We start from the raw sequence: 27,022 nt of genomic DNA on the forward strand, positions 1-27,022 counted from the left end.
TTTTTAACTGAACACTCATAACACTCATGGTAACTCTTTACTTAGCATGTCTTCAACCTCATGGAAAAGTGATGGAAAATATTCTTGGAAATTGAGGTTGTAATGAAATTTTCGTCAAAATGGTTCTCCCCCAGGGGCACTTGGGTGGCTCAGTCAGTTAAGTGTGTGCCTTCAGCTCAGGTCATGGTCTTGGGGTTCTGGGATCAAGCCCCGCATTGGTTCCCTGCTCAGCGGGGAGTCTGCTTCTCCTCCCTCTGCCGCTCCCCCCCCACTCATGCTCTGTCTCCTTCTCAAATAAATAAATAAAATCTTCAAAATTATTTTCCCCCAGATCTGCAACTGGGTTCTTAGAATTTACCAGCTGATGCCATGGCTTATCTCACTGAGGGCTTGTTGATTTACTTCAATTCTTTTTTTTTTAAGATTTTATTTATTTAGTTAGTTAGAGAACATGTGAGCAGGGGGGAAGAGCAGAGGGAGAGGAGGAGAATCCTCGAGCAGACTCCCATCCGAGCCAGGACCCTGAGATCATGACCTGAGCCCAAATCAAGAGGCAGGAGCTTAACTGACTGAGCCACCGAGGCACCCGGACTTCCTTCTTGTTCTTAAAGAGAACTCCCAAATTTCTGTTTTGAGAATATTTTGGTGAAGAAGGAGTTTAGTAATTATACATATGTGTTGTTGCAGGGGGTACACAGGAAGTGGGGGAGGTCGTCAGAAAGCATTTTTTTCGTCTGAAGGGGTTCATGAGGTATTTATTCATTTGAGAGAGAGCACGAGCAGGGGGAGGGGCAGGAGGAGAGGGAGAAGCAGAACCTGAGCAGGGAGCCCGATGTGGGGCTCGATTCCAGGACCCTGCGATCATGACCTGAGCTGAAGGCAGACACTTAACTGACTGAGCCACCCAGGCGCCCCTCCTGAGGGCATTTCTTACTTTGGGGACATTTTACTAGCTGAAAAAACTGTCTGGGCCACTTAACATCTCGGCTCGTCCATTTGAGGGCATTAGGTGGGTTTTCTATCTTCCATCTACAGTAGATGGCAATGTTGATAACTTGTCTGCCTTTACCTAAAAAGTCTCCTTTCCCCATGTTCCCATAACACTGTCCTCGAGTTCCTTCAAGCTCTCACCAACAACCTCTAGGCTCTGCTAATAACCTTCCCAAGGGCCCTTCAGGTTTTCACTAATATTTTCCTCAAGAGTCTTCCAGATTCTGCTTACCGCCCAGTGCCAAGGCCAGTAGGACCCTACTTCCAGGCCAAATTTCTATTCCAATCACAACTCTGCCTAAAATGTCACCCCCAAAATCTTAGCATACATAACAACAAAGATGTTCTCATGGTTCTGTTGGTCAGGATTTCAGGAAAGGTTTGGCTGGGCATTTGTGGTTCAGGACATCTCATGTAATGCTGTCCCGTTTGGTGGCTGCAGCTGGGAAGATGGCACTGGAGTGTATATGGGGAGGTGGATGGGCATCTCTTTCTCTTCATGTAGCCTCAGAACCTATGTAGTTTCTCCGCGTGGACTCTCAGAGGCTCCCCCCAGCACCAGAGCCTGAGGGACTGGCCACATGGCAGCCTGAGAGCTTCACGAGCAAGTACTCCAGTCGGGACAGCAGAAGCTGCATTGCCTTTTTTTTTTTAACTTATGGGGGGGGGGGGTGTGCGCGCGCGCGCGCGCGCGCGCACGTCTCCGTGCGTGTGTGCATGTGTGCCCACGTGTAACACGTGCGTGCATGTGTGTAACACGTGTGCACGTGTGTGCATGTATGTGTGTGCCCGCGTGTAGCCCGTGTGTCCGCACTATGTGTATGTGTGCACGCATGCACGTGTGTCCGTGTGTGTGTGCCCGCGTGTGGCACGTGTGTGCATGTATATGTGCGCACGTGTGTCAGTGTGTGTGCGTGTGTGTGTAAGGGGGCGCAGCAGACCACCACCACATTCTGCTCCTACCAGGGACCATCAGCAAACGGGACTCAGTGGGAGGAGTGGTACATCCACATTGTGGAAGGGGAGGTAAAAAGGGCTGGCTCTTGGCTACAGCCATCTTTGGAAAGAAAAATCCACCATATATGTCAAAAATGGCCCATTATCGGTAATTTCATATAGTTCAACCTAAACAGACATATACAAATGTGTGGGGAAAGTAACCTGGATTCCATTTTACCCAGAAAACTTTCATCTATTTGGTCTATAATCATTGTTTTTCTATAGTCTCTATCCAGATTTGGTATGAAGTTTATACTAGGATTGTAAAATGAATTTGGGAGTAATCTATCCTTTTACAATTTTCCAATACAGGGGCGCCTGGGTGGCTCAGTTGTTAAGCATCTGCCTTCGGCTCGGGTCATGATCCCAGGGTCCTGGGATCAAGTCCCGCACTGGGCTCCCTGCTCGGCGGGAAGCCTGCTTCTCCCTCTCCCACTCCCCCTGCTTGTGTTCCTGCTCTCGCTGTGTCTCTCTCTGTCAAATAAATAAATAAAATCTTTAAAAAAATTTTTTCCAATACTGCTTGTATAACATAATGATCAAGTCCTTTAATGTTTGGTAAAATTTTACTGTTCAGTAACCTAAGCTTGCTACATTTCTTAAGGGAAATTTCTGACTACAATTCAATTTCCATATTTGTTACTGACTTATTCAGTCTTGCTTTTTCTGCTTGGTCCATTTTGGTCATGTATAATTTGCAAGAAAATTGAGAATTTTTTTAAAGATTTTATTTACTTATTTGACAGAGGCAAAGAGAGCAGAAGCAGGGGAAAGAGGGAGAAGCAGGCTCCGCAGCAGGGAGCCCAATGCAGGGCTCGATCCCAGGACCCCAAGATCATGACCTGAGTCGAAGGCAGATGCCTAACGAATGAGCCACCCAGGCGCCCTGAAAATTGAGAAATTTAATATAACCTTTCATATTTAGTGGTACATGATTATCGTTAGTATTCTCCTATAATTTTTCAAAATCTAAATTGTCTATATTTATGTCCTCCTTTCATCTCACATTAGTTACAAGTACTTTCTCATGAATGTTCATGAATCTGTCACCCAGTCCGAGAAACAGGAAATTACAAATAATTTGCAGCTTCTATTTGCTGCCCCTCCACAGAAGCAGACACCGTCCTGAATAGTTTGGTTATCATTTTCTTGCTTCTGTTTCATCATTTTGTCACAAGATACATGCCTCTCTAAATAATATGTAATTCTGTTTCACTTTATTTTGGCCTCTAACAATGATATTATATAGCTAGGGCTTGAACATATGGTTTATTCAGTTGCACTTTAAGTCATAGAACATAATATTCCATTGACTCTATATAATAGTTTATTCATTCCCCTTTTACATCTTTATTAGATTTGTTTTAATTGAAACTTCTATTGAGATAATTATAAATTCACCTGTAGTGTTAAAAATAACAGAAAGAGATCCTTATACTTTGCCCAGTTTACCCCAATGTTAACATTTTGCAAAACTACACTACATCACAGCCAGAATATTGACCTTAATACAGCCCATAATACGTATTCAGATTTCTGCAGTTTCACTTACACTCATGTTGATGTATGAAGTTCTATTCAGTTTTATCACCTGTGTAGGTTCATGTATCAACAACAACTGAACAACTCTTCAATATCAGTACATGATACTGAACAGTTCCCACAGCACAAGATTTTTTTTTACATTTAGTATTTCGATACTTTTGAAAATAGATTCATTTTATTAAATTCCATTTTGCAAAGTTTTTCTTGTATGTAGAAATAGAACTGACTTGGATATATTGACCTGACATCTGATTACTTTGCTAAATTCATTTTTTTATCTATTTAGAAATTATTTGATACTGATGAAAAGTTGAAAAAACAATCACAGAATTACAGAATTTACAGGATAGGGAAGATTCCTAAATACATTTTACCTACATTCCCCAGATGTTAACATTTTACCATGTCTGCTTTCTCCATAAAAGAAAATACTTCTCTTGAAAGGTAGAAGCATGAGTTGCAGACATAATTCCTCCACATTCTGAACACTGCAGAGTGTCTCCAAGAAGGTCATTCCATTATCTAACCACAGTAAGTTATCAAATTGAGGAAATGAACCTAAATGCAGTACTATTATCAAATACACAGAACTTATTCAAATTCCATCAATAGTCCTCATAAAGTCCAAGAAACAAAACTTGGATTCAATGTCCGATTTCATGTATCTTTAGTTACCTCTAAATTAAAAAAAAAAAAAAATTTTTTTTTAATTTTAGGTAAACTCTAGTCCACACATGGGACTCGACTCACAACTCCAAAATCAAGAGCCGCATGTTCCCCTGACTGAGACAGCCAGGTGCCCCTCTTTAGTTACCTTTAAACTGGATCAGTCTTTCAGTCTTTGCTGACCTCAACATTTTTAAAAGTGTTGCCATTTTCATGCTGAATGACTCTATCCTGGGTTTGTTAGGTGTTTCCTCATGATTTTTTTAAAAAAGATTTTATTTCTTTGACAGAGAGAGACACAACGAGAAAGGGAACACAAGCAGGGGGAGTGGCAGAAGGAGAAGCAGGCTTCCCGCAGAGCAGGGAGTCCGATGCAGGGCTCAGTCCCAGGACCCTGGGATCATGACCTGAGCCGAAGGCAGGCACTTAACAACTGAGCCACCCAGGCGCCCCTCCTCATGATTTAGATTCACGTTACGCATTTTTGGCAGGAATACTACACAAGTGATGTGTCTTTATCAGAGATCCATATCAAGAGTTCCATATTTATTTGTGCCAAAAATAGCGATATTCATTTTGATTGCTTAATTAAGGTGGTAAATGCCAGATTTCTCTTTTGTAAAATTCTTATTTTTCCAATTGTAATTAACAAGTATCTCGTGGGCAGAGGTTTTAAGACTAATATTCCCTCATAAAACTTTCACCCACCTAATTTTTGCATTCATGATGATTCTTGCCTAAGACAAATATTACTGTGCTGGCCACCAAGGGGTGAGTTTTCTAATTATGTCATTTCTTATATATTGATATTTTACTTTAAAGAAATAAGAGTTTTCCCTTCTCTCCTACTCATTTATACATTTGCATATTTATATAAGTATGGATCCTGGACTTATTTTATTCTTTTGGTTATAACCTGCTATCATTATTTGAATGCTCTAACTGTTCCAGATTTGGCAGTGTTAAGCTGGTTGCAGTGTTCTTTTGACAAGACTGCATCATGAAATTTTTGAGGTTGGTTCTATGACCTGGCACTTGGGTCTATACTGTATAATATTCCCTGTGCACTTGAGAATAATGTATATTCTGCTGTAGTTGGGTGGAGTGCTCCATGTATATGTTAGGTCAAGGTTTATAGTGTTGTTCAAGCTGTCTATTTCTTTGTTGATTGTTATGCGTTGAATTGTATCCCCGCAGAAGAGATATGTTCGAATCCCGACCACACACCTCAGAACGTGACCTTATTTAGTCTACAGAGGTGATCATTTATTTTTTTTTAAAGATTTTTTAAAATTTATTTATTTGAGAGAGAGAGAATGAGAGAGCACAAGAGTCAGGAGGGTCAGAGGGAGAAGCAGGCTTCCCGCCAAGCAGGGAGCCCTATGCGGGACTCGATCCCGGGACTCCAGGATCATGACCTGAGCCGAAGGCAGTCGCTTAACCAACTGAGCCACCCAGGCGCCCGGTAATCATTTTTTTAAAAATATTTTATTTATTTAGGGGCACCTGGGTGGCTCCATCGTTAGGCATCTGCCTTCGGCTCAGGTCAGGATCCCAGGGTCCTGGGATCGAGCCCGCATCAAGCTCCCTGCTCGGCGGGAAGCCTGCTTCTCCCTCTCCCTCTCCCCCTGCTTGTGCTTGCTCTCTCTCTCTGGCACATAAATAAATGAAATCCTCAAAAAGTAGTTCTTTAAAAAAAAAAAGAAAATTGGGGGCGCCTGGGTGGCTCAGTTGTGAAGCGTCTGCCTTCGGCTCAGGTCATGGTCCCAGGGTCCTGGGATCGAGCCTGCATCGGGCTCCCTGCTTGGCGGGGAGTCTGCCTCTCCCTCTTCCACTCCCCTGCTTGTGTTCCCTCTCTCGCTGGGTCTCTCTCTGTCAAACAGATAAATAAAATCTTTAAAAAAAAATTGGAGGAAAACATAATTTTTGTAATAAAGTGACAGAGAACTTGGCTAAACTGTGTTCTAGTGCTTCGTACAAAGAACTTATAAATAATGAACTGGAACGTTTAGCTGAACAGATTTCTAAGCAGAGTGTTGAAGACATGGCCTGACTTCTTGCTAATAGTACAATTTGGGAGGACAGAGATAAACTGAAAAATGAATTGTTAAGCATAAAGGAACTAGATTTTGAAAATTTGAAAGATTCTCAGCTTATCCATATTGCAAAAAATGAGAAAGCATGCTCTGGAGAGAACAAGGGTGTGCCTTGTGAATCCATCAGCCATCTCAGCAGGAATGCTACCAACTTGGATTGAAGGGGACAGAGAAAGGTGAATGAAGAAAGTCGTTGGCTGTCCTGGAAACAGGCCAATAGAGCTCTCTAGATGGGCACATGGGTCATCCTTAAAAGACAAAGGAAGACTGACCCAGAGGGCAGAGCCACCTCCTTGGACTCAGAGGGTGAAGCCACCTTTTCAATTCCAGAGGCTTGTCCACCATCCAGGGGTGAGGGGCAGGGCCATCACCCAGTGGTCTCAGAGGCCCGAGCATTTGGCCAGAGAATTATTCCCAGGTCTTAAAATCTAATGGAATTTGCCCTGTTAGGTTTTAACTTGCTTGGGACTCACAACCCTTTTTCCTGATTTCTCCCTTTTAGGATAGGATAGTCTACTTTATGCCTGTCTAATCATTGTATTTTGGAAGCAGGTAATCTGTCTGGTTTCACACATTCCCAAATGGAGAGGAATATTGCCCCAGGATGAAGCATACCCCATCTCACCCACATCTGATTTAGATGGTACTTAAGAGACTTTGGAGCTGGTGCTTGGGTGAAGTAAGCCGGCTGGGGAGGATGTATTTTGCACGTGAGAAGGACACGGGGGGGGGGGGGCAGGGAGCAAGAGGGCAAACCTACATGTTGAATTACGTCTGTGTCCAGAACAGATGTACTGGATTCCTAGTCCCCGGCACCTTAGGGTGTGGAGTTAGTTAGCAATAGTACCTTTACAGAGATAATCAAGTGCAAATGAGACCTAAGCCAACAGTGGGACCCTTCTAAGGGACTGGGGCAGAGAGTTGATGGCAATGAGCCCTGAGGTGTTGGCAGAATAAGCTTCCTCCCACAAGGCAAGGTCCACTTTTTCAGGGAGGGGAAGGGACTCTCCAGCAGGACTTGGCAGGTTTTGTAAGCAACAGCATCTGCCACAACTCTGCCATTGTAGTTAGTGCAAAAGCCACCAGACAATACAATTAACGTATGGTTATGTTCCAATAAAACCTGACTGACGGATGCTGAGACTTGAATTTCAAATAATTTTCTCAATTGGTGAAGTGTTGATCTTTTTGCAACCATTTAAAAACGTAAAGACTTCTTGGCTCCGTCCGTACAAATACAGGCAGCGAGCTGCCGCCAACATCTAAGCTGTGTGTCTGAGTGAAGCGCATCCAGTGCACTTTCTCAGGAGTCTGCGAGGCAGAGTCCTCACACTTCTGTCAGGTATCCCTACATGAACTGTCAAGAGACTACTTTTTCTAGGGGCGCCTGGGTGGCTCAGTCGATGAAGCGTCTGCCTTCGGCTCAGGTCATGATCCCAGGGTCCTGGGATCGAGCCCCATGTCAGGCTCCCTGCTCAGCAGGGAGTCTGCTTCTCCCTCTCTCTCTGTCACTCCCCCTGCTCACTCTCTCACAAATAAATCTTTAAAAAAATTATTAAAGAGACTACTTTTTCTATACCGATACATGTTTCTATAAGGGATTAGCAAGCACGTGAAGTGGATGGTTTCACTCAGCAACGTCACAGTTAATGCTCTTCCTTGAGATGAGCTTTCAGGGGCTCACATCTGTCACTATTGTGATTAAGAGCTAACAGGACCAGAGTAGCCATCCCATCTCCTGTGTCAGATTTCCTCATAAACTAAAAACTCTTCTATGGCTATAGCCTTCAGTGTTCCCAGAATCTTGTCATCAGGGGCCACAAGGTTCTTGGTGTAAACAAGCAACAGCACTTTGTACTATGGGCTAAAGTTTCCACATTGGAATGTAAACAAGAACCTGATTTTCTTCTTGCCTCAGGAAAAAAGCCCTCTTCTGTGACTTATAACTACTCCCCAGCAACAATTTATCGATTAAAGCCCTTCAGTAATATGAGATAGAAATTCAGTCTCCTTAACGTTAGCAGAAAAACATGTTTATTGAAGAGAGGCGGAAGCACACAGGCCAGAAAACCAGGTTCAAAGAGGGACAGCACCCAGACTTATTCTGGGAAACCAATACAGCAGGAAGGAATTGATGGCCCTCCATTCTGGGGCAAGAGTAAGTTAGTTCCACACGTCCCTTCTGGTTCACATGAGGCTGAGTCAGAGACTCACGATCCAGAAACGAGGTTACCATGAGCCGGCAATGGGCATAATGCTCACCTGTAGCTGGTGCAATAGGTGCCCTGAGAGACACCAACCCAGAGATGCACACACCAGAGAGGTGCTCCTCCAGAGAAAACTAGCGTGTTCTCGCCAATCAATGGAGAACACACTCTGAACTGCTAAAATATAATCTCTCTCTCTGCTCCTACACAGCAGCCCTGTGATAACTGTCAGACCCACTTACAAAGACTGCTGAGTAAGTAAAACTCATTTGGGGAACAGTATCTTTCCATTTATTAAAAGCCACATTACTTTAGTTGCTAAGAAATAAAGAGACAAAACTGATACTTAGCATTTAATATGGAGAATATTAGGGGATGTTATTCCACAAACTACCAAATATATGTATGACATTACATTAAAAAATAAAATACCAAAGTTTTAAAAAATGCTATTCAGTGTTACTCAAGAAAGTCACACTAAATACCTCTTAACCTTCAGAATATGTTCCTTGATGTTTTCCTGACCATTGCTCTATTTACATATTAAAATAAAAAACAACTTTATACTCCACCATGAAAAAATCCACCATTTAAAATTGAGATTTTCTTCACTCTAAAACATAGCTTCAAATCTGGAATGTGACTCTCCACACATAACACATTCCTACGGGAAAATGCTTTCGTGATTTATTAAATTTGTCAAGTTTTAAATATGAATTCTCTGAATTTTATCTTTATCATGATGCAGTGTACTTCATAGTTACTGCTCCTCATTCCTTGAGTTCTCGTCTACAGACTCATAGGACTTATTTCTGAAAGCTTTTGCCCATTCATTGCAAATATGACGGTCTCTCTCTGACTTAATTGATAGGAGTGTACTTTTAGGACTTCCTGCTTCTGCATCCTATCTCCATTATCATCTAAAATCTCCTGAGAATCAACATCTGTGAGAAAGTCCCTAACATCTACTTCATTCTAATTTCTCACTTGTGAGTTTTTCGATGTATACGAAGCCCTGAGTTCCAACAGAAGGATTTCCCACATTCAGAGCATTTCCACGGCTTCTCTCCTGTGTGCACTCTCTGATGTTCACTGAGGGACGACTTCTGAGTGAAGGCCTTCCCACATTCACCACACTTAAAAGGTTTTTCTCCCGAGTGAGTTTTCTGGTGTATCTGAAGTGACGCCTTCCTGGGATAGGCTTTCTCACATTCGCTGCATTCATAGGGTTTCTCCGTAGAGTGAGTCCTCTGGTGTATGATGAGCTGAGATTTCCCACAAAAGGCTCTCTCACAGAAACTACATTCGTAGGGTCTCTCTCCAGTGTGTGTTCTCCTATGTATAACAAGATATGATTTGCTGCTGAAAGCCTTCCCACACTCATTGCATCCATAGGGCTTCTCGCCTGCATGTGCTCTCAGATGTGCGGTGAGCTGTTCCTTCCTACCGAAGGCTTTCCCACATTCACTGCACTGATAAGGATTATTTCCCGTGTGGATTCCCTGGTGAACGACAAGTTGTGTCTTCATATTGAAGGCTTTCCCACAATCGCTGCACTGGTAGGGTTTCTCCCCTGTGTGCATTCTGATGTGAACCAGGAGGTAGGACTTACTCCTAAAGGCTTTCCCACATTCACTGCATTTATGGGGTTTTACTCCTGTGTGAGTCCTCTGGTGTACGACAAACGGTGACTTCAAACTGAAGGCTTTCCCACACTCCCCACATTCATAAGGTTTCACGCCTGTGTGGCTCCTCTGGTGTAAAAGCAGCTGTGATTTCCAGCTGTAGGCTTTCCCACATTCACTGCAGCCGTAAGGTTTCCCCCCTGTGTGAATTTCCTGATGGACAATGAGCTGTGACCTGAAGGAGAATACCTTCCCACACTCACCGCAGGAGTAGGGCTTTTCTCCCGTGTGCACCCTCTGATGAGCATTAAGGTTTGACTTGGCACTGAATGCCCTTTCACATTTGGTGCATTCGTAAGGCCTCTCTCCCGTATGAATTCTGAGATGGACAATCAGTTGTGACTTACAACGAAAAGCTTTCCCACATTCATTACACACACAGTTCTTTTCTATACTATGAGCTCTTTGATGCTTAAGAAAATAGGATTCTTCATATCCATGGAACTTATCAGGATTTTTTCTCAGACAGCTTTTGGTTGAACCTGAGTTTTGTGTCAGACTTCTTCCATGTGTGTTGTACTTATGGATTCTTTGTCTTGAAGGAACATGGGTTCTGCTCAGATGACGTTTTCCAAATGCGCCACAAGCATAACTTCTCTCAATATTTTCAAACTCATCTTGATTTTTCTGGTACCATTCTTTCCAACCTTCTAGGAAAAATAAATATATATATACATATGTATATATTTTTAATCATCAATGTAGCTGGTCTGGAATTAGAGAGCTACAAAACTGTCATGTAATGAGTGTTTTTTGCTTAATAACAGGCCTCAAACACTGGTTCGAAAGAAATACTGGCCAAGCCCACATGTGCCATATGTCTGAGCTATGGAGCATGAGGAACTGTGTTAAACCAAATCCCATTATGGAAATGGATGGCAAATTAGCAGTGATCAAAAATGGTTTTCTTAAAATAGAAGCTTAGGGCCACCTGGGTGGCTCGGTGTGTTGAGTGTCAGACTCTTGGTTTCAGCTCAGGTCATGATCTCAGGATGAGATGGAGTCCCGCGTCGGGCTCGTGCTTATTGGGGAGCCTGCTTGAGACTCCCTCTCCCCCCACCCCACCCCCGCTCACACACGCTCTCCTTCTCTCTCAAAAAAAAAAAAAAGACAAAGAAAAAGAGAACACGAGGCTTAAGATGCTTAGCCTGCACTTAGGAGCCAACACCATTTATCTTATATCTGAATGTTATTATTACAGGGGCTTATTCAAAAAGTGAATTCAGAGGATACCGAGTAACCAGGGTATAACATTCAGACAGGTACAATGAGACGTTAAAGTAAGGCTCAGTTAGCCATAGGAATATTAGGGGCAAGAGCATTCCAAACAGACGGAAAAGCACATACAAAATTCTTGAGAAAGGAACACCTGTTTGGCACAGTTAAGAAATAGAAAAAAATGGGATGCCTTGTTGGCTTGGTCGGTGGAGGCTGTGACTCTTGTTGTCAATGTCATGAGTCTGAGCCCCAAGTTGGGTGGGAAGCCTACAAATTTTAAAAAAAAAGAAAAGAAAAGAAAAATATTTTGAAAAAAGGCTGGGACAGCTAAAACTCACTGAGTGAACAGAGTGCAATCAAGAACCAAATAGGCAGGGGCGCCTGGGTGGCTCAGTCGTTAGGGCGTCTGCCTTCGGCTCGGGTCATGATCCCGGGGTCCTGGGATCGAGTCCTGCATCAGGCTCCCTGCTCCATGGGAAGCCTGCTTCTCCCTCTCCCACTCCCCCTGCTTGTGTTCCCTCTTTCGCTGTGTCTCTCTCTGTCAAATAAATAAAATCTTTAAAAAAAAAAAAAAGAAGCAAATAGGCAGGCAAAAAAGTTTTCATCTTACCCAAAGGTAAGAGGACATCTTGATCCATGTTGTGCTTTCTGGAGTATTTTTTTTTTAAGATTTTATTTATTTATTTGTCAGAGAGAGAGAAATGGAGAGAGACAGAGCGAGCACAAGCAGGGGGAGTGGCAGAGGGAGGGGCAGTCTCCCCGCTGAGCAGGAAGCCCAAAGCGGGCCTCAATCCCAGGACCCCGGGATCATGACCTGAGCTGAAGGCAGACACTTCACAAACTGAGCCACGCAGGTGCCTCTCATGTTGTGCTTTTAAAAGATGTTTGCCTGTTATGTAGAAAATGAGCAGGAGAAGGGCTGAGAGACAAACGAGGAAGCCCTTGTAGTAGTGTGGGAAGACGTCACAGTGGTTTGGACTAAACTCTGGAGCTGAGCAAATGTGGAATGCATCTGGAGAGAACCAAGAAAATCTACCAAAGGACTGGGTGAAGGAGAAGGTGAGAGAAGGGGAGGCTTTAAGACTCCAGATTTTAGGCTGGAGAAACAGGAGGTGCTGCTCTCTGAGAGGGAAAATGTTTGCAGGAAAAATTAAGGACTTTGTTTTGGATCTGACTACACTTGAGATCTCAGCTAAATACCCAAATGGAGAGGAGACAGCAAGTAGGCAGACAGACGGAAGTTCAGTGCTCAGAGAAAAGCAGGAGTCAACATGTAAAAGGTCTTAAACACCATGAAGGACGAGACCTTCCCGGGAAGGTGAGCAGATGACACATGTGGCCGGACAATGATGAGGCCCAACAGGAGCTTGATGCTGAGTGTGAGGCCCACTCCTTAGGGGCACAGCCTCATCATGTTACTACAGCTGTCCTGTGGGGCCACCAGGGGCTCTCCTGCCTCCTCAGGACCTCCTGATAAACCCTCTCTCCCCACTCATGCGGGAACAGTTCGCATTATGGTTTGTGCCTCAAAGCAGGGCCACTAACCTCAAGGGTGGGGGTGAGACTCTACCAAGACCGGTGGCTAGAAGACTTCCCAGGCTTGAATCAATGCCCAAACCACTTCTGGTTGTTGGCATTGGCTTCAGAGAATTAGGGTCGGGGAAAAAGACTGACTGGAAGCTTGTTGGGTGGGTTTGTTTTTTTTTTAGGATTGATTTTATTTATTTATTTATTTATTTATTTATTTATTTATTTATTTATTTAACAGCGAGAGAGAGAGAGAGAGCGCACAAGCAGGGGGAGCAGCAGACTCCCTGCTGAGCAAGGAGCCCAATGCAGGGCTTGGTCCCAGGACCCTGGGCCGAAGGCAGACGCTCAACCAACTGAGCCACCCAGGCGCCCCACTTGTTAGGTTTTGAAGGAAACCTAAGCCTGGTCTGGTAACAGCCTATGATTCTTTAGCCCCAAATACGCCCAAATCTGCACCAACAGACAGGACCATATTCTCTCCAAGCATCGTCTCATCTATGCCAACAGGACAAAAATACTGGAGTGAACAGGGAAAGTATGCCAGTGCTAGAGCAAGAAGTCTTCTTTGATTTTTTTCTCAAAGAGCAGAGTGTGTGATGGACTGCTATCCCCCATCCACCCCTCTGCAAACAGGAGCTTCTGTTATAGTTTCCGGATCCTTCCCCACCACTGCACATGTCTAGAATAGACCGCTGATCTTTTAACTCCACGTCCGTTCAGATTGTGAGGCCACAGCCACATCTGTGTGAAGGTACCACACCCATCTCAAGAAATCTTGGACTTGCAACTGGACTCCGGGTCCAGGATGAGAACACATGCTGCCTCCCTTGGGGAAGGAATGATCACGTTTTGTGTTAACATTAGCGTTTTTGAAGCTGCACAGGTGGAAAGAATGGCACGTGTGCGGCACACCCAAAGGTAGGACTCACACTATTCGCAGAGCCACAGGAACTTCCCTTCTTCCGTGCACCAGCCCTGACTGGTGAGGACATGGTCCATGTGGTCCCCCACCAAGCCCTCCCCACCCCCACATCACGGCTAGTTCAGGCACTGGCATGTCAGCTCTAAGCAAACATGCCGGCAGGCTTCTGAGAAAGAGTCTGGGGACTGGTGAAGGGGATTTTGGGGAAAGAAACAGGACTTATCCAGTGACTCCTGTTGTATCTGCATATGATGCCTGGCATGGAGGAACCTACCAGGACAAAGGAAAAGAAAAGCATAACCTCTCAGGGTGAGAAAAGGGAGGCAGATGGATCGCTGACATCACCAAGCTCCTTGTTTTTAAGTTAGATACTTAGTTAGTTATCTATGTATGTATGCATCTATCTAATCTATCATGAGGGGGAGAGAGAGAATCTCAAGCAGACTTCGCACTGAGCACAAGCCCGATGCAGGGCTCGATCCTAGAACCCTGAGGTCATGACCTGAGCCGAAATCAAGACTGAGCCACCAGGAACCCCTGACATCCCTAAGCTTCTGAATTAAGTCACTGTGGAGCTGCTGTCCTATGGCAGACAACTGTCATTTGAGACTATAAATTCCTTATTCTTTACTCTGGTTGAACCAGGGATGTAAGATCCTTGTTTATTTTCTCAGACTAGTGATAGGATGCTTATGAAAACAAATCCAGCAGGAATAGCTAAGGACAAGGCTAGAGTTCTCAAACATGGCTAAGAATTTGAGCTTCCCACACCTGAGAGAACACCGATCTGGTCCGGGTGACAACTGAGGGGACAGGAGCTATGAAGTTAAAACAGCGGCAGAAACAGAAGCAGTACGAAGATCTGCAGCAGAGGTGAGCCCGGGGAGCCCAGGATACGGTACCACGAGGGCAAGAGCGGCAGTGAGAAACGTGGGTAGGCCAAAGACAGAGTTCCTTCCCACTTCTGCTACTGAGAATGAGAGTGAGGAAGCCCGGGGCTCCTTACAAGCACTGAACATGCGGGACGAGAGTGTGGAAGGCAAGGGGGTGCGGGTACCCATGGGACGTTACGACACGGGAGAAAGAACAGCCTTTCAGCTGTTACAATACTGGTGAGAGAACAGCCAGATTTGGGAAATACGCCCGTCTGGAGGACTCCAGAGGGAAGGATAAAGAGGAGCCAGGAAACGTAAGGTGATAAAATCATTTCATGACACAGGTGAGACTGGGCTAGCTTTCAGAATCCTTCAGAAAAGTGCCCAAGAAAGTAACAGCTATAATTTCACAGTGAAAGAAAAGGAAACAATGCAATCTCTGAAGAAGGTGATGCTGAGCACAGGACGAGGAAGACTGAGGGATTTATCTGTGGAAGGCAAGCGAGAAAGGGAAGTAGAGGGTGTGAGTCACACGAAGGGAGAGGAGAGGAACTCTCTGGAAGCGGGGACAACTAATGCAGTCCGTGACCATGGGAAGGAAGGAAACTAACCCAGAAAGCAACATCTGAGCAGAGTGCAGACAAGAAGTCACGCCTGCCCCTCAGACCCAAGAGAGGAAAGAGCAAACATGGGTAGAGTGATGGTCCTTTCCTTTCCTGAGGAGTTAGCTTGGTTAACTTGGCTCCTCCCGAGTTGCCCCAATGGTTCAAGAGCTTCAAAGCAGAGCTTCCACACAACACTGCCTGAGGTTCACGCCCACACCCCCATCTTCCTGGTTCCCACGCACCCACCTGGACAGCTCTGACGGGAAACTTTGGCATTTATTATCCATGGCTCCTCTCCTTGCTCCAACTTGAAGATTAAATCAGGTTTGGTACCATGATACCCTGTTGGTGGAAAATCATAAAGGATGTGGGCCAAGCTGCTAAGGACTAGGGGATCCAGAACTACAAAATGAAACTGCTCACTGGCACCTGAGGGAAGACTACAATGAGAGATGAGGCCCAAACAGGGACTATGAGCCTTTGATCTCTGAAGTTCAAGCCCACAACCAGGAAGTACTTTGGAGACCTCAGGGTAGATCAACAAAAGAAAAAGGGTGGCGATTTATAAATCATAGTCTGAGATCAACAGAGAAGCTGCACTTACCCACAGATACCAGGTGGCTATAGTTCTCCAGTATCACATCCCTGTACAGGTACTTCTGCGTAGAGTCCAGTAACTGCCACTCTTCCCAGGTGAACTCCACAGATATATCCTTGAATGACAATAATCCCTGGAATAATATACATCCCATTCAATTGGATACCATTGCATTAGGTGACGTGGAACAGATGCACAGGAACTGGGAAGGAGAAATGCTCCTCCACAGCCTGCCTCCTGTGCCCAGATCAGCACTGACTTTCAGAATAAAACAAAACAAAAACCGGGGCACCTGGGTGGCTCAGTCGGTGAAGCGTCTGCCTTCGGCTCAGGTCATGGTCTCAGGGTCCTGGGATCGAGCCCCATGTTGGGCTCCCTGCTCAGCGGGGAGCCTGCTTCTCCCTCTCCCTCTGCCCCTCCCCCTGCTTGTTCTCTCACTCACTTTCAAATGAACAAATAAAAAAATCTTAAAAAAAAAAAATAAAACTTTTGAGCTTCCATGAGCCAGATACTATTTTTGGTCCTGAAAATTTCAGGACGAACACAACCAACTTCTGCCCTCATGAAGCTTCTAGTCTTGGGGCGCCTGGGTGGCTCAGTTGGTTGAGCGTCTGCCTTCGGCTCAGGTTGTGATCTTGGGGTCCTGGGATCGAGCCCCATGTTGGACTCCCTGTTTGGCAAGGAGTCTGCTTCTCTCTCTCCCTCTGCCCCTCCCCCTGTGTTCTCTCAGATAAAATAAAATAAAATAAGATAAAATAAAATAAAATAAAATCTTCCAGTCTTGTAGAGGGAAATAAACATCTATACATGGAGAAGAAACAGGTGTTAGAAGCCTTTGATAAAAAAAATTATCCAGGATATATCTTGCCCAGAGACGGAGAGAACAATTCTAAACACATGGGAAGGTGTGGCGTCTTGATAGCTGCTCAACCCATCTTGAGTCTTGGAGTGAGAGCTTGGCACCAAAAAAAAAAAAAAAAAAAAAAGGAAAGAAAAGAAAAGAAAAAAAAAAGGCCAAATAGAGAAATTCCTAGCCTTCTTTCCAGAGAATTAGGGGCCCATTACTGAGGTCAACCAGGGTTCACTCCAGCATAGACTCCGAGCCTGGAGCTATTGCTGCAGAGCTACAGATGATGGAGAGCCACTGTGGCTGGGCAGCAGGCGGCAGTCCCCACCAGGCAGTTGTGAGACAGTAAGTGTGGTTCTTGACATCTCTGTGAACTACCCAGAATGCTTACAATAAATTTCTTTCATGGGACCAAAAAAAGGTAGTAACAAGCTACAGGTCCTCACAGGATCATTCAACAAACATCTCTGAGACACTGACAATGTGCCAGGACTGTTCTTGGTGCTGGGGGCTCAGCCATGGACATGGTCCCTGGACTTAGTGCGTTTCCATCCTTGCAGGGGAAGGTGACAGTAAACACATAACTACCCAACAAGCAGATGGTGATGGTGCTCTACCAAGACTCAAGCAGGGTAAAGGGAAAGAGCCCAGGGAGGCAGGTGTAGGCAGCTGGAGTGGTCAGGAAGCTCTCTGGTAAGGGACTATTTGGGTAGAAACCCAAGTGATGTGAGAATGATACCAAGATTTGTGCAGAAAAGCCTTCCAAGGGGCATGAAAACAAAGGGCCAGGACTTCAGGGCTCAGAGGGTATGGTGAGGACTTGAGATTTCATTCCAGGTGAGGAGAGGCCATCCGAAGGCCTCAAGCAAGAGTGGGATGTTCTGACTCCCAACCAAGATTATTCTGACTGCTGTGGAGAAGGGAGGGTCCTGGATCTGGGGCAATGAAGGTAGCTGGAAGTAATATGCAGTGGTTGGATTCTGGGCATCAAGTGAAGACAGAGCAGACGACATCCTGATGGGAGATGACCAGCACACAGAGAAGGGTGTTGAGGACAGCAAGGATCCTGGCCAAGTAAACTGAAGATGCTGCCCTTACAAGGTGAGGGTGCCTGAGGGATGAAAAATGAGGGGAACGAGGGGCTGAAGCAGCAGCTGGACAGAATTCCCTGAAGCAGGGCACTGGGGGAAGGGAGGGAAGGAGGAGACCATCTGGGTGTCCACTGAGCCCACAATCAGGAGGAACTGGCCCCGTGTTCAGGGATTTCAGTAAACCAGGAATCTGGTATCTCTTCTCCTCTGGGAATTTCGGCTTCTGGAACACTCTGTAAAGGCAGCTGAGAAGTGACGTCCAAAGATTCCTGGACTTGATCACCCCTGACAGGCTCCTTACCCAACACCACTGCCTGCAGAAAGAGAGACCCAGGAGGGAAGAGACAGTGAATGCAATTCTGGGTGAGTCTGCAGAAGTTAAGTGAGAGAATCGCTCACAACATGGAAATTCAGGGTAAGGCCCTGCCTCAGGCTCCAAGCAACCGCCTGGTGCTGAGCACCAACCACCCGACAACAGGAGCTTCTCTGGTCTAAGCACTGGTCTTCCCAACCCATGAGGAGCCCCCACAGGAGGAGGGAATAAAGAGATGAGCACTCCATCTCTCCTCTGCAGCCTGAGTGGGGCAAGCAGAGGAGGTGGAATTAAGAGCACAGACTGGACTGCCCAATGCCTGAAAGTGACCAGAGAAGATGAGACCAGAATATCACGAGCGCTCGAGACAACCCCTGGGGCCAAGGAAAGGGAGAGCGGACAGGGACGCCTGAGGCTGTGCCTTCCTACATTCAGATCCAGCCCAGGCCACTTGTCAGATCTGCGACTTTATAGCAGAGGAGAAGCCCAAGCAAGGCATACCAGCGTGATTGTGCACAAGCTTAAGGCAGACGCCACGAGAGTGAACACAGACCAAAGTGGCTGAGTATGCAGACAGGATGGAAGAAGAGAGTGGGAGTAAACCGTGAGGCTTATTTTATTTTAAGCTTTTTACTGTATTTTGAGCTTGATAAGAATAAAAATAAAATACAGAGAAACTATTAAAAAATTTTTTTATTGGTCACGAAATGAAGAAATTAAAAATAGAATACTATTATGACCAAGACACAATCCATAGCTCTAAGATAAAGATTTTTAAATATATGAGATTATTGTACAGAGGCAGTTCTACTGTATACTGCAAAAAATCACCACTATGCAAAGTCACACAGCAAACCCACAGGGAATATGGGGAGAATGGGGTTGGGGCACAACACCTGTGTCAGCAACACATAAAAGAGAACACCAGGAACCTATTAAAAACAGTAGCAGTTTTACATGTTTAATGTTTAAGAAATACATAAAATGACAATACATCACTTTACCCTGGAAAAGACCTGGTGTTTGGACATCAGAGGGGCTAAAGCTGACCATAAAGTGGTGGAAAGAGGGAGCTATGTGAAGTCAGACAGAAGGCTCACACTGTTCCCTACAAAATCAATTGTGTTGAATTCATGTTCTTAAAGCAAACATGGTAGCAGATCTAACTATATTAACGAATTTGTTCCAATAAATTTGAAAACTTGGAAGAAATAAAAATTGTCTAAGAAAGTAAAAAGAACCCAAGCTGGCCCAGAAGGAAGTAAAAAAAGCAAGACTGACTAATCCATGATCACAAAACACACAGAAGTAGCAACCGAAGATACACCCTCCGTTCCAGAGAGGCCATGCGCCCACACTACACTTAAAAGTAAGTTCTACCAACATTGCAGAGACATAAAATTCCCATCATGTCTCACCTGATGTTGAGCCCAGGAACCACGGGATGCCTATACAGCACATGGCACAGACTTGCACAACCCCACAGACAAAACCAGCCAAGTACAGCACAAACTGTAGTCTTAACTCATTTATCATTAACTCTGATCAAAGTATCTAGATAAAAATACCACTCAAGTACAAGTCCTGTACACACATACAGAGCAAACTATGACAAGGAAATGTATCCAAAAAATTAAAGGACGGTCCAAAATTAACAACAAAATAAACCCATCAGTGAAATAAGTCACATCAGTATATTAGCAGAGAGCAGTCAACCAATCATCTCAAAAGATGAAACAAAGTAATGTGGTAAAATTCAACACTTTTAAAAATCAGAGCTCTTCCCAGGTGAGTTAAGTGCTGGGTGTTTCCTTCACTGGGGGGCATCTGTCCAGCCTGAGAACAGGCAGGGGAGCCTCTGATGCCCCATGACAGCAGGCTTTCCCTGTGGCGCATCTGCTGAGTGCTGGTAAGCACAGGAACTGGGCTGGAATGGCGAACTGATTCTCCCACAGTCTCAAGGCACTGAGGACACAAAGAACCCTAGAGGGGAGCATGCAATAACCCCCCCCAACTACCACCAAGACCACAGGTGAATGTACAATAACTAAAGCGGCACCCCAGGCCCAAACCACCTCCAAGCCTGTTTGATTATGTCATCAGTCATCTCCCTATCTGCATGGCAGAGGAAAGAGAAAACACTCTGGTAGAAGGTAACGCTGAACTTCAGTCTATGTAGTTGCTCCTTTATACCAACATAGGCATAAAATAGAAAATTTTGAGACATGTGAAGTGGCAAGAAAACAAGACTGATAAATCAAAGGAAAAAGCACACAACACAGACTCAACAGATGATCCAGAAGTTAGCAGACAACGTTAGAAATAACTGTCATAGTATATACTATTACAAATACTTAAAATTAGAGAAGAAAAGTATACAATAGATTAAAAGGAAACTGGAAATCTGTTTTTAAAAAACCAGGAGACATTTAGAAATAAAGAATGGATATCACATTAACTAAGCATCATTAGAACAGTTGAGTACAGGACATCCATCCTATGGGAAGATACTCCAAGCAAAGTTGACAAACTTTGGACTGGCCTCCATGCAGAACACTTGGAACTCACTGCTGATGGGACACAAAGCGGTTTCAGCGCTCCTGGAAAGTGTTTGGTCGTGTTCACTAAACTTACACACACACACACCCATCACTCCTAGATATATGCCAGGTGGTTGTCCACTGAGAGGGAGATTCTGCGCCCCCAGGGATGCCTGGCACTGAGACTCCTGCGCTGGTCACGTAGAGCTGCTGGTATCTAAACGGGTAGAGGTCAAGGATGCTGCTCAACGTCCTACAACGTACAGGATAGTCCTTCACAATGAAGAGTAATTCAGTCCAAAATGTCAGTAGTGCTGAGGCTGAGAAATCCTGGCATAAGCCTAACAGAAATGAGAACTGATGTCCCTCAAAAGACGTGTACAAAAATGTTTATAAGTGTTATTCAAAATAGCCAATAACTGGACGCAGCCCAAGTGTTGCTGATGACCATGTCTATGATAACACATGAATACAGCAGACAGATTATAAAATAGTCATACAACAGAGGATCATACAACTTGGATGTCACTCACAAACTATGCGGACTGAGAGAAGCCAGATACTTTACTGTACAATTCCAATTATATTAAGTTAAAAAAAGAAAAAAAAAGGCAAAATTAACGGTGTTGTAACAGGAGTAAAAAAATATAAATAAAGCAGTGACCTCTTAGGGGTGGAGGGCAGTGGTGACAGGGAGAACAACGGAACCTGCCAGGGCGCTGGAATTCTTGATTTTCAATTGTCTTCAGTGTATACTTTAATTTTGTGATTTTTAAGAATATTTGGTCACTCAGATGTCCAAAACATATTTCTCATATGTGTTTGGTCTTCATCCATGGGTTCCTGGCTCAAAGCCCCTAAAACCCTTGGAATTTCCTCTGGTAAGTATGATCAAGGTATCTTTTGTTATGTTAATGAGGCAACTTCTGGAAAGCCCCTAGGTAACCTACCAAAGGGCAGCTGGTTTCCAGGAGACTGTCCCCCATCTCTGGGTAGACAGTGACAGACTGAAGCTGAATTCTCAGACAACCTGCTGGTGTCCAAGAACTGTGTGATGCTGTGTGTAGGGGAACTGCACCCCCACCCCTCTTGCTGGAATTGGTCCAGGAACCTAAAAGAATATAAATATTCCACTTAAGGTTTATGCATTTTACTATAAGTTAGAACTCAATTAAATTTTTAAAAAGGCAAAAGAAGCCACAAATGGATATATATGTATAAAAACATCACAGATACAACTACAAATACATTTTTTGCATGGGGGTAAAAACAGAAATAATGTTACATACTGTGAAACCCACTTATGTAATAACCCAGACAAATAAACCAAACATTTTAAGGATATAAACGGCTGTAGACAAACATATGTAGAAAGATCTAGAAGAATATACACCAAATTGATTATCTCTGAAGAGAGAAAGGGATTAGGAAAGGTGGGTAATTATAAGACTGAACTGTGTTCTAAGAGAATGCAGAAAAGTACCAAATATGTAACCAAAAATTAACGAGATAGGAATATACATGTGCAGAGTGGTTCATGGTTTCAAAGTTTGTAACAGTGACAAGCTCAACAACCTAAATTTCCACCCATAAGAGAACAGCTAAAAAATATTGTACGTGCATCCTATAGAGACATTTCTCAAACTGTAGAATAACTGTACCCAGTATGATGCAACTCATATAAAAACAAAACTTTTCCAGACGCCTGGGTGGCTCAGTCGGTGAAGGGTCTGCCTTCAGCTCAGGTCATGATCCCAGGGGCCTGGGATCGAGCCCCACGTCAGGCTCCTCGATTGGCTGGGAGCCTGCTTCTCCCTCTGCCTGCCATTCCCCCAGCTTGTGCTCACTCCCTCTCTGACAAATGAATGAATACATAAATAAATAAACAAACTTTTCAAATGTTGAATCAAACACACCTAAAATTCCACCCAATCACCTATAAAATTCATAAGTAATTTTAATCAGTTCTTTTAAAGAATTTAAATATCTTTGTGTCTCAAGGAATACAAAATTTCAGCAGATCAAAAGCTGAGAGGCCTGAGGGCAGGAAGTAAGAAGCCCTAGTGGTTACCAGCTGTGGGCATGAGGAGGTGAGTCCACAGACTTAAATCCCCATCAGTGGAGAAACAGCTCAATAAAATGCGGCCCAATCATACTGCACGATAACAAAATGGAGCTATTATAAAAGGAAACACTGATCTATATGTATTGCCATGAAAAATTCTAAAATAAATGTAAAGCAAATGGCAAACTGCACAATTTACAGAAGAGAACATAAACCTTGTTTCCTGTAGGAAGGGTCTGGATGGAAACCCCCCAAGCTACTGACTACCTCTTTTTTAAACTTTTGGGTTTTTTTACTTTAAGTAGGCTCCACGCCAATGTAGGGCCTGACTCACGACCCTGAGAACAGGCACCTGCTACTGACTATGTCTTGACATTAGAGGAAGGAAATGATAACCAAAGAGCTTTGGCTGTGTTACTTACAATCCCATTTTCTAAAACGATGCAATTAAAAATGGTTTTATATTAAAGAGGAAAAGCAATAAAGCCATTTCCATACTAAACTGTGGAACAGACAGCAGTGTACATGATCATACATGTAAAATGCAGAGAAAAACAATGGGAAGATTACATAACACACTGTGGATGGCAGTCTTTTCTGGGGAGCAGAACAGGAGGGGTGAAGCACTCTTTTACACTGGAACACTTGTGTCAACAAAAATGAGAGGGAAGGGAAAGAAAAGAGAAGAAGAGAAGGAAAAGGTGGGAGGGAGGGAGGACGGAGGAGCAAATGAGGTGTGTAGGCAAGAGCTGGGCTACGGAGTAAGGTGGTGTGGCTAGAACAAAGGGAGGAAAATTAGAGTGTGTACATGCACGTGTACACACAAACACATGCACGCACAAAGAGAGAAAATAATAGAGTGAATACAGCAAAATGTTGACAATTCTGGGTGAAGAGGTTTTTTATACAACACTGTACAGGAATTTTTTATACTGTTCTTGTGATTTCTCTACAGTTCCAAAATTCTTCCAAGATGAAATAAAATTAAAAACTCCTAGGGGTTTCCAGCATGATCTTCCCCCTCAAAGGGCCCTACCAATCTGGCCCCGGCTGACGTGCCATCCCTCTTCACTCCAGCCATGGCCTTGCTTTCCACTTGAGGCTACTGCCACTTGCTTGGAATACAACCCTAGAAATAAAAGTCTGGAATGCTTCCTCCCCCACTACCCCCACCATCCCATGATCGTCAAGTTGTCACTCAGACCGTACATGAATGTTGCCTCAAGAAGGGGTGCCAACCTAAAGTAGCCACTCAGCCACTCTCTTTCACGGGCATCACACTCACATCTTTGTTTGTGACGCTCCTCTGGTATGTCTGACCAGACACACCAGCTATGGGATCTCCCATACACTGCACGGGGTTGTGGACCCTGTCAATCCTGTTCATCCCAACATGCCCTGGAAAAATGACCTGGTGTAATCATCAATAAACGTTTGTTAAATTAATATGTGTACCCAAGAATAAGGAAATACTGTTCACATTAAAATGTAAGAGGCACAGGGGCGCCTGGGTGGCTCAGTCGGTTGAGCGTCTGCCTTCGGCTCAGGTCATGATCCCGGGGTCCTAGGACCAAGCCCAGGGGTAGGCTCTCTGTTCAGTGAGGAGCCTGCTTCTCCCTCTCCCTCTGTCTGCTGCTCCCCCTGCTCGTTCTCTCTCTCTGTCAAATAAAATCTTAAAAAATAAAAAAAGTAAGAGGCATTATGAGCACAAACTCTGAAGATACTGCTTTGTTTGAATCCTAGCTCCGCAACCCTAGTCTCCTTGGATACTAGTTTGGGACCATGGACAGGCTTCCCTGTTTCCTCACCTGTAAAGTGGGGACATACCTGCCTCATAGGGTCTTGAGACTAACAACTTCACACACATGAAGTGCCTAGCTAAGAATGGTACCTACTGATACTATTCAATAGTTTTAAAGTCTTCATTAGTCTTCTTTGTTTACTTACTTACTCTTCATAAGGTATGATTCTGTTTGCTTACTTTATCTTTCTTTATTGCTATTGTAAATACAATGTTTTCTCTCACTGTATTTTCCATATGGTTTTGTTTTTTTAAGATTTTATTTATTTATTCGACAGAGAGAGAGACACAGCGAGAGAGGGAACACAAGCAGGGGGAGTGGGAGAGGGAGAAGCAGGCTTCCCGCGGAGCAGGGAGCCCGATGCGGGGCTCGATCCCAGGACCCCGGGATCATGACCTGAGCCGAAGGCAGACGCCTAAGGACTGAGCCACCCAGGCGCCCCCCCATATGGTTTTGTTTAAGAATAAAAATATCCTGGGGCATCTGGCTGGCTCAGTTGGTACAGCATGCCACTCTTGATATCAGGGTTTTAAGTTCAAGCCCCACATTGGGCATAGAGATTACTTAAAAAATAAAACAATAAAAAGATCCTTAATTTTAAGGTTAATTGTGTGACTCATGCCACTCTGAACTCCCTTGTTCCTGGCACCCATACTCTTCTTGTAACACCTGAGGCATCATACCACCTAAAAAAGGTCACTACTGTCACTAATCATTTCTTTACATTCCACTGTCCACAACCTTATGCAATCCAGTTGGCAACACCCCCCATTATCTCTGAGGAAGTGACTATTCAACATTCTCTCAGGTATGGAAAAACTGCTTAAGACTTATAAATAAGCAAGGCGCCGGGGTGGCTCGGTCGCTTAAGCGTCTGCCTTGGGCTCAGGTCGTGATCTCAGGGTCCTGGGATGGAGCCGAGAGTGGGACTCCCTGCTCAGCGGGGAGTCTGCTTCTCCCTGTCTTTCCCTCTGCTCCTGCTAGTGCACGCTCTCTCGCTCGCTCTCAAATAAATAAAATCTTTAAAAAAAAAAAAAAAAGACATCTTCCCAAATCCAGGGGCAACTGTTTGTCTTGTCAAATAATTCTCTGCGGTATTTCATATCACGGCTTTTACGAAGTTCTCTTTCCTCAAATTTGAAGGGAAACAGCCACTTTCCAAACTTCCACCTCTCTTGCACCCCAGCCCTTGTGCACCGCAGCCCTCCCTTGTCTTTGCCACACCCTCCACTCTTCAGGGCTCTATTCCCTCGCACCCTAAGCTTCCACTAACATAGAGATCTTTAATCTGGACATTTCCCAGGAGTTCCCACCTGAGCTGCAGATTCAACCGTACGCACCACACAGCCAACACCTACACAGCTACACTCCTCCTGGGCGCCCCTTCTAACAGTGTTCCCGAGGGGAAGCATCGCCACCCGGTGCAAGAAGCCAGCAGAACGGCGATCGCCCGCTGACCCCATCAACCCTCGCACAGTCCCGGCGGTCCACTGGCCCTCCCCTGCTCCAAAACTGCTCCTTCCTGCTTCCCTAACAAGGACCCTCATTACCCTCCGAGTTCAGGGTTGCAGCTGGCAATAAAGTGTAACTTCCGAGGGAGAGGCCACTGGACACATAATGCCAGAAAACAAGGGACGCTTCCGGAGATCAGGGGGAGAAAGCGGGGGGAGGGAACGCGCGAGTTCGGGCCCTGGCTGTGACGATAAAGAGAGGAACGTGTCCGTCCTCGGTGCCCAGTCGGCTTTTAAAGACGAGAGAGTCCCTACTTACCCAGCACGAAGCTGTCCGAAACCTGCCGGCCATCCCGCGCTGTTTCGTGCAGGCTGCGGGGCAAAGAAGCGAACCTGAGATCTCCCTGCTGGCCTCATCCGCGCCCACCCAGCAGGGATCTCCCGCCCCACAGAGGGTGGGTCCGGGGCTGAGTCCCTCACAGGGACACGGCCTCCGGGCCTGGGCACACGCAGTCGGAGCGATGAGTTTGCACTGTGACGCGGCCCTGAAGCCGGAGACCCCGAGTCCCGGCTGGCTCCGACCACGCCCCAGACCTACCGTGGGGGCTCGGCCGGCCAAGCTGCTGGTCTGCACAAGATGCTCGAAGGGGCCTAAATCTGTGCCTCCGCCGGGTCCGGAGCCACAGGAACTCAGAGCTCCCCGGGCCCTCTCGGGTCCACAAACACCGAGGCAGAAACAGCCCTAGAGGCGCCTACCCCACTACAGGCGCGGGTGCGGCGCAGCGGAAGTACGTCATGCACCGGACGCGACGGCGCCGGAAGAAAACTACATCTCCCAGAATCCTCTGCGAGGGGGTTCCCCCTTACTGACCGAGCTTCCCCCAGAAAGCTGATTTGCAGAGGGGCCAAGCCTCACCGGACCCACCTCAGGGCGGGGCGCTGCAGGCGACCCCTCGTCCCCTCTCTCCGGCCTCGCC

General features: G+C 45.3%; 2 protein-coding genes across 5 annotated transcripts in view; both read right to left on the reverse strand.

Annotated features, from left to right (window-relative positions):
* Nucleotides 1-26,423, reverse strand: part of ZNF84 (zinc finger protein 84) — a 60,460-nt gene extending 34,037 nt beyond the window's left edge. Inside the window, exon 1 of the mRNA XM_073890301.1 lies at nucleotides 26,365-26,423. The gene's annotated coding sequence lies outside the window, so the exon portion shown is untranslated. The remainder of the gene's footprint in view (nucleotides 1-26,364) is intronic.
* ZNF26 (zinc finger protein 26) lies at nucleotides 8,308-26,723 on the reverse strand. Of its 4 annotated transcripts, none has more exons than XM_025861601.2 (6): nucleotides 26,644-26,723; nucleotides 26,365-26,417; nucleotides 21,678-21,838; nucleotides 15,943-16,069; nucleotides 15,585-15,680; nucleotides 8,308-10,835 (listed from the first exon to the last, which is right to left on the reverse strand). In XM_025861601.2, the coding sequence occupies exons 3-6, from the start codon at nucleotides 21,711-21,713 to the stop codon at nucleotides 9,487-9,489; spliced, it is 1,608 nt and encodes a 535-aa protein (XP_025717386.1). In that variant the 5' UTR covers nucleotides 21,714-21,838; nucleotides 26,365-26,417; nucleotides 26,644-26,723; the 3' UTR covers nucleotides 8,308-9,486. The 4 variants fall into 4 exon arrangements, with proteins under 4 accessions (XP_025717386.1, XP_073746407.1, XP_025717385.1 ...); XM_073890306.1 differs by having other exon boundaries at nucleotides 8,308-10,838; XM_025861600.2 differs by lacking the exon at nucleotides 21,678-21,838 and having other exon boundaries at nucleotides 8,308-10,838; nucleotides 26,644-26,717.
* Between the last annotated feature and the right edge of the window lie 299 nt (nucleotides 26,724-27,022).

Source organism: Callorhinus ursinus, unplaced genomic scaffold (genome assembly GCF_003265705.2).
Source record: "Callorhinus ursinus isolate GAN/ISIS: 27379988/994484 unplaced genomic scaffold, GSC_fseal_2.0 scaffold137, whole genome shotgun sequence".
NCBI classification, from domain to species: Eukaryota; Metazoa; Chordata; class Mammalia; order Carnivora; family Otariidae; genus Callorhinus; species Callorhinus ursinus.

Coding starts and splice junctions, on each gene's coding strand:
- ZNF26 (XM_073890306.1), bottom strand. CDS start 21,713: ATGGGGGACAGTCTCCTGGAAACCAGCTGCCCTTTG. Junction 15,681..15,942: donor TAGCCACCTGGTATCTGTGG/GTAAGTGCAGCT, acceptor TTCCACCAACAG/GGTATCATGGTACCAAACCT. Junction 10,839..15,584: donor TTCCCGTCAGAGCTGTCCAG/GTGGGTGCGTGG, acceptor TATTTTTCCTAG/AAGGTTGGAAAGAATGGTAC.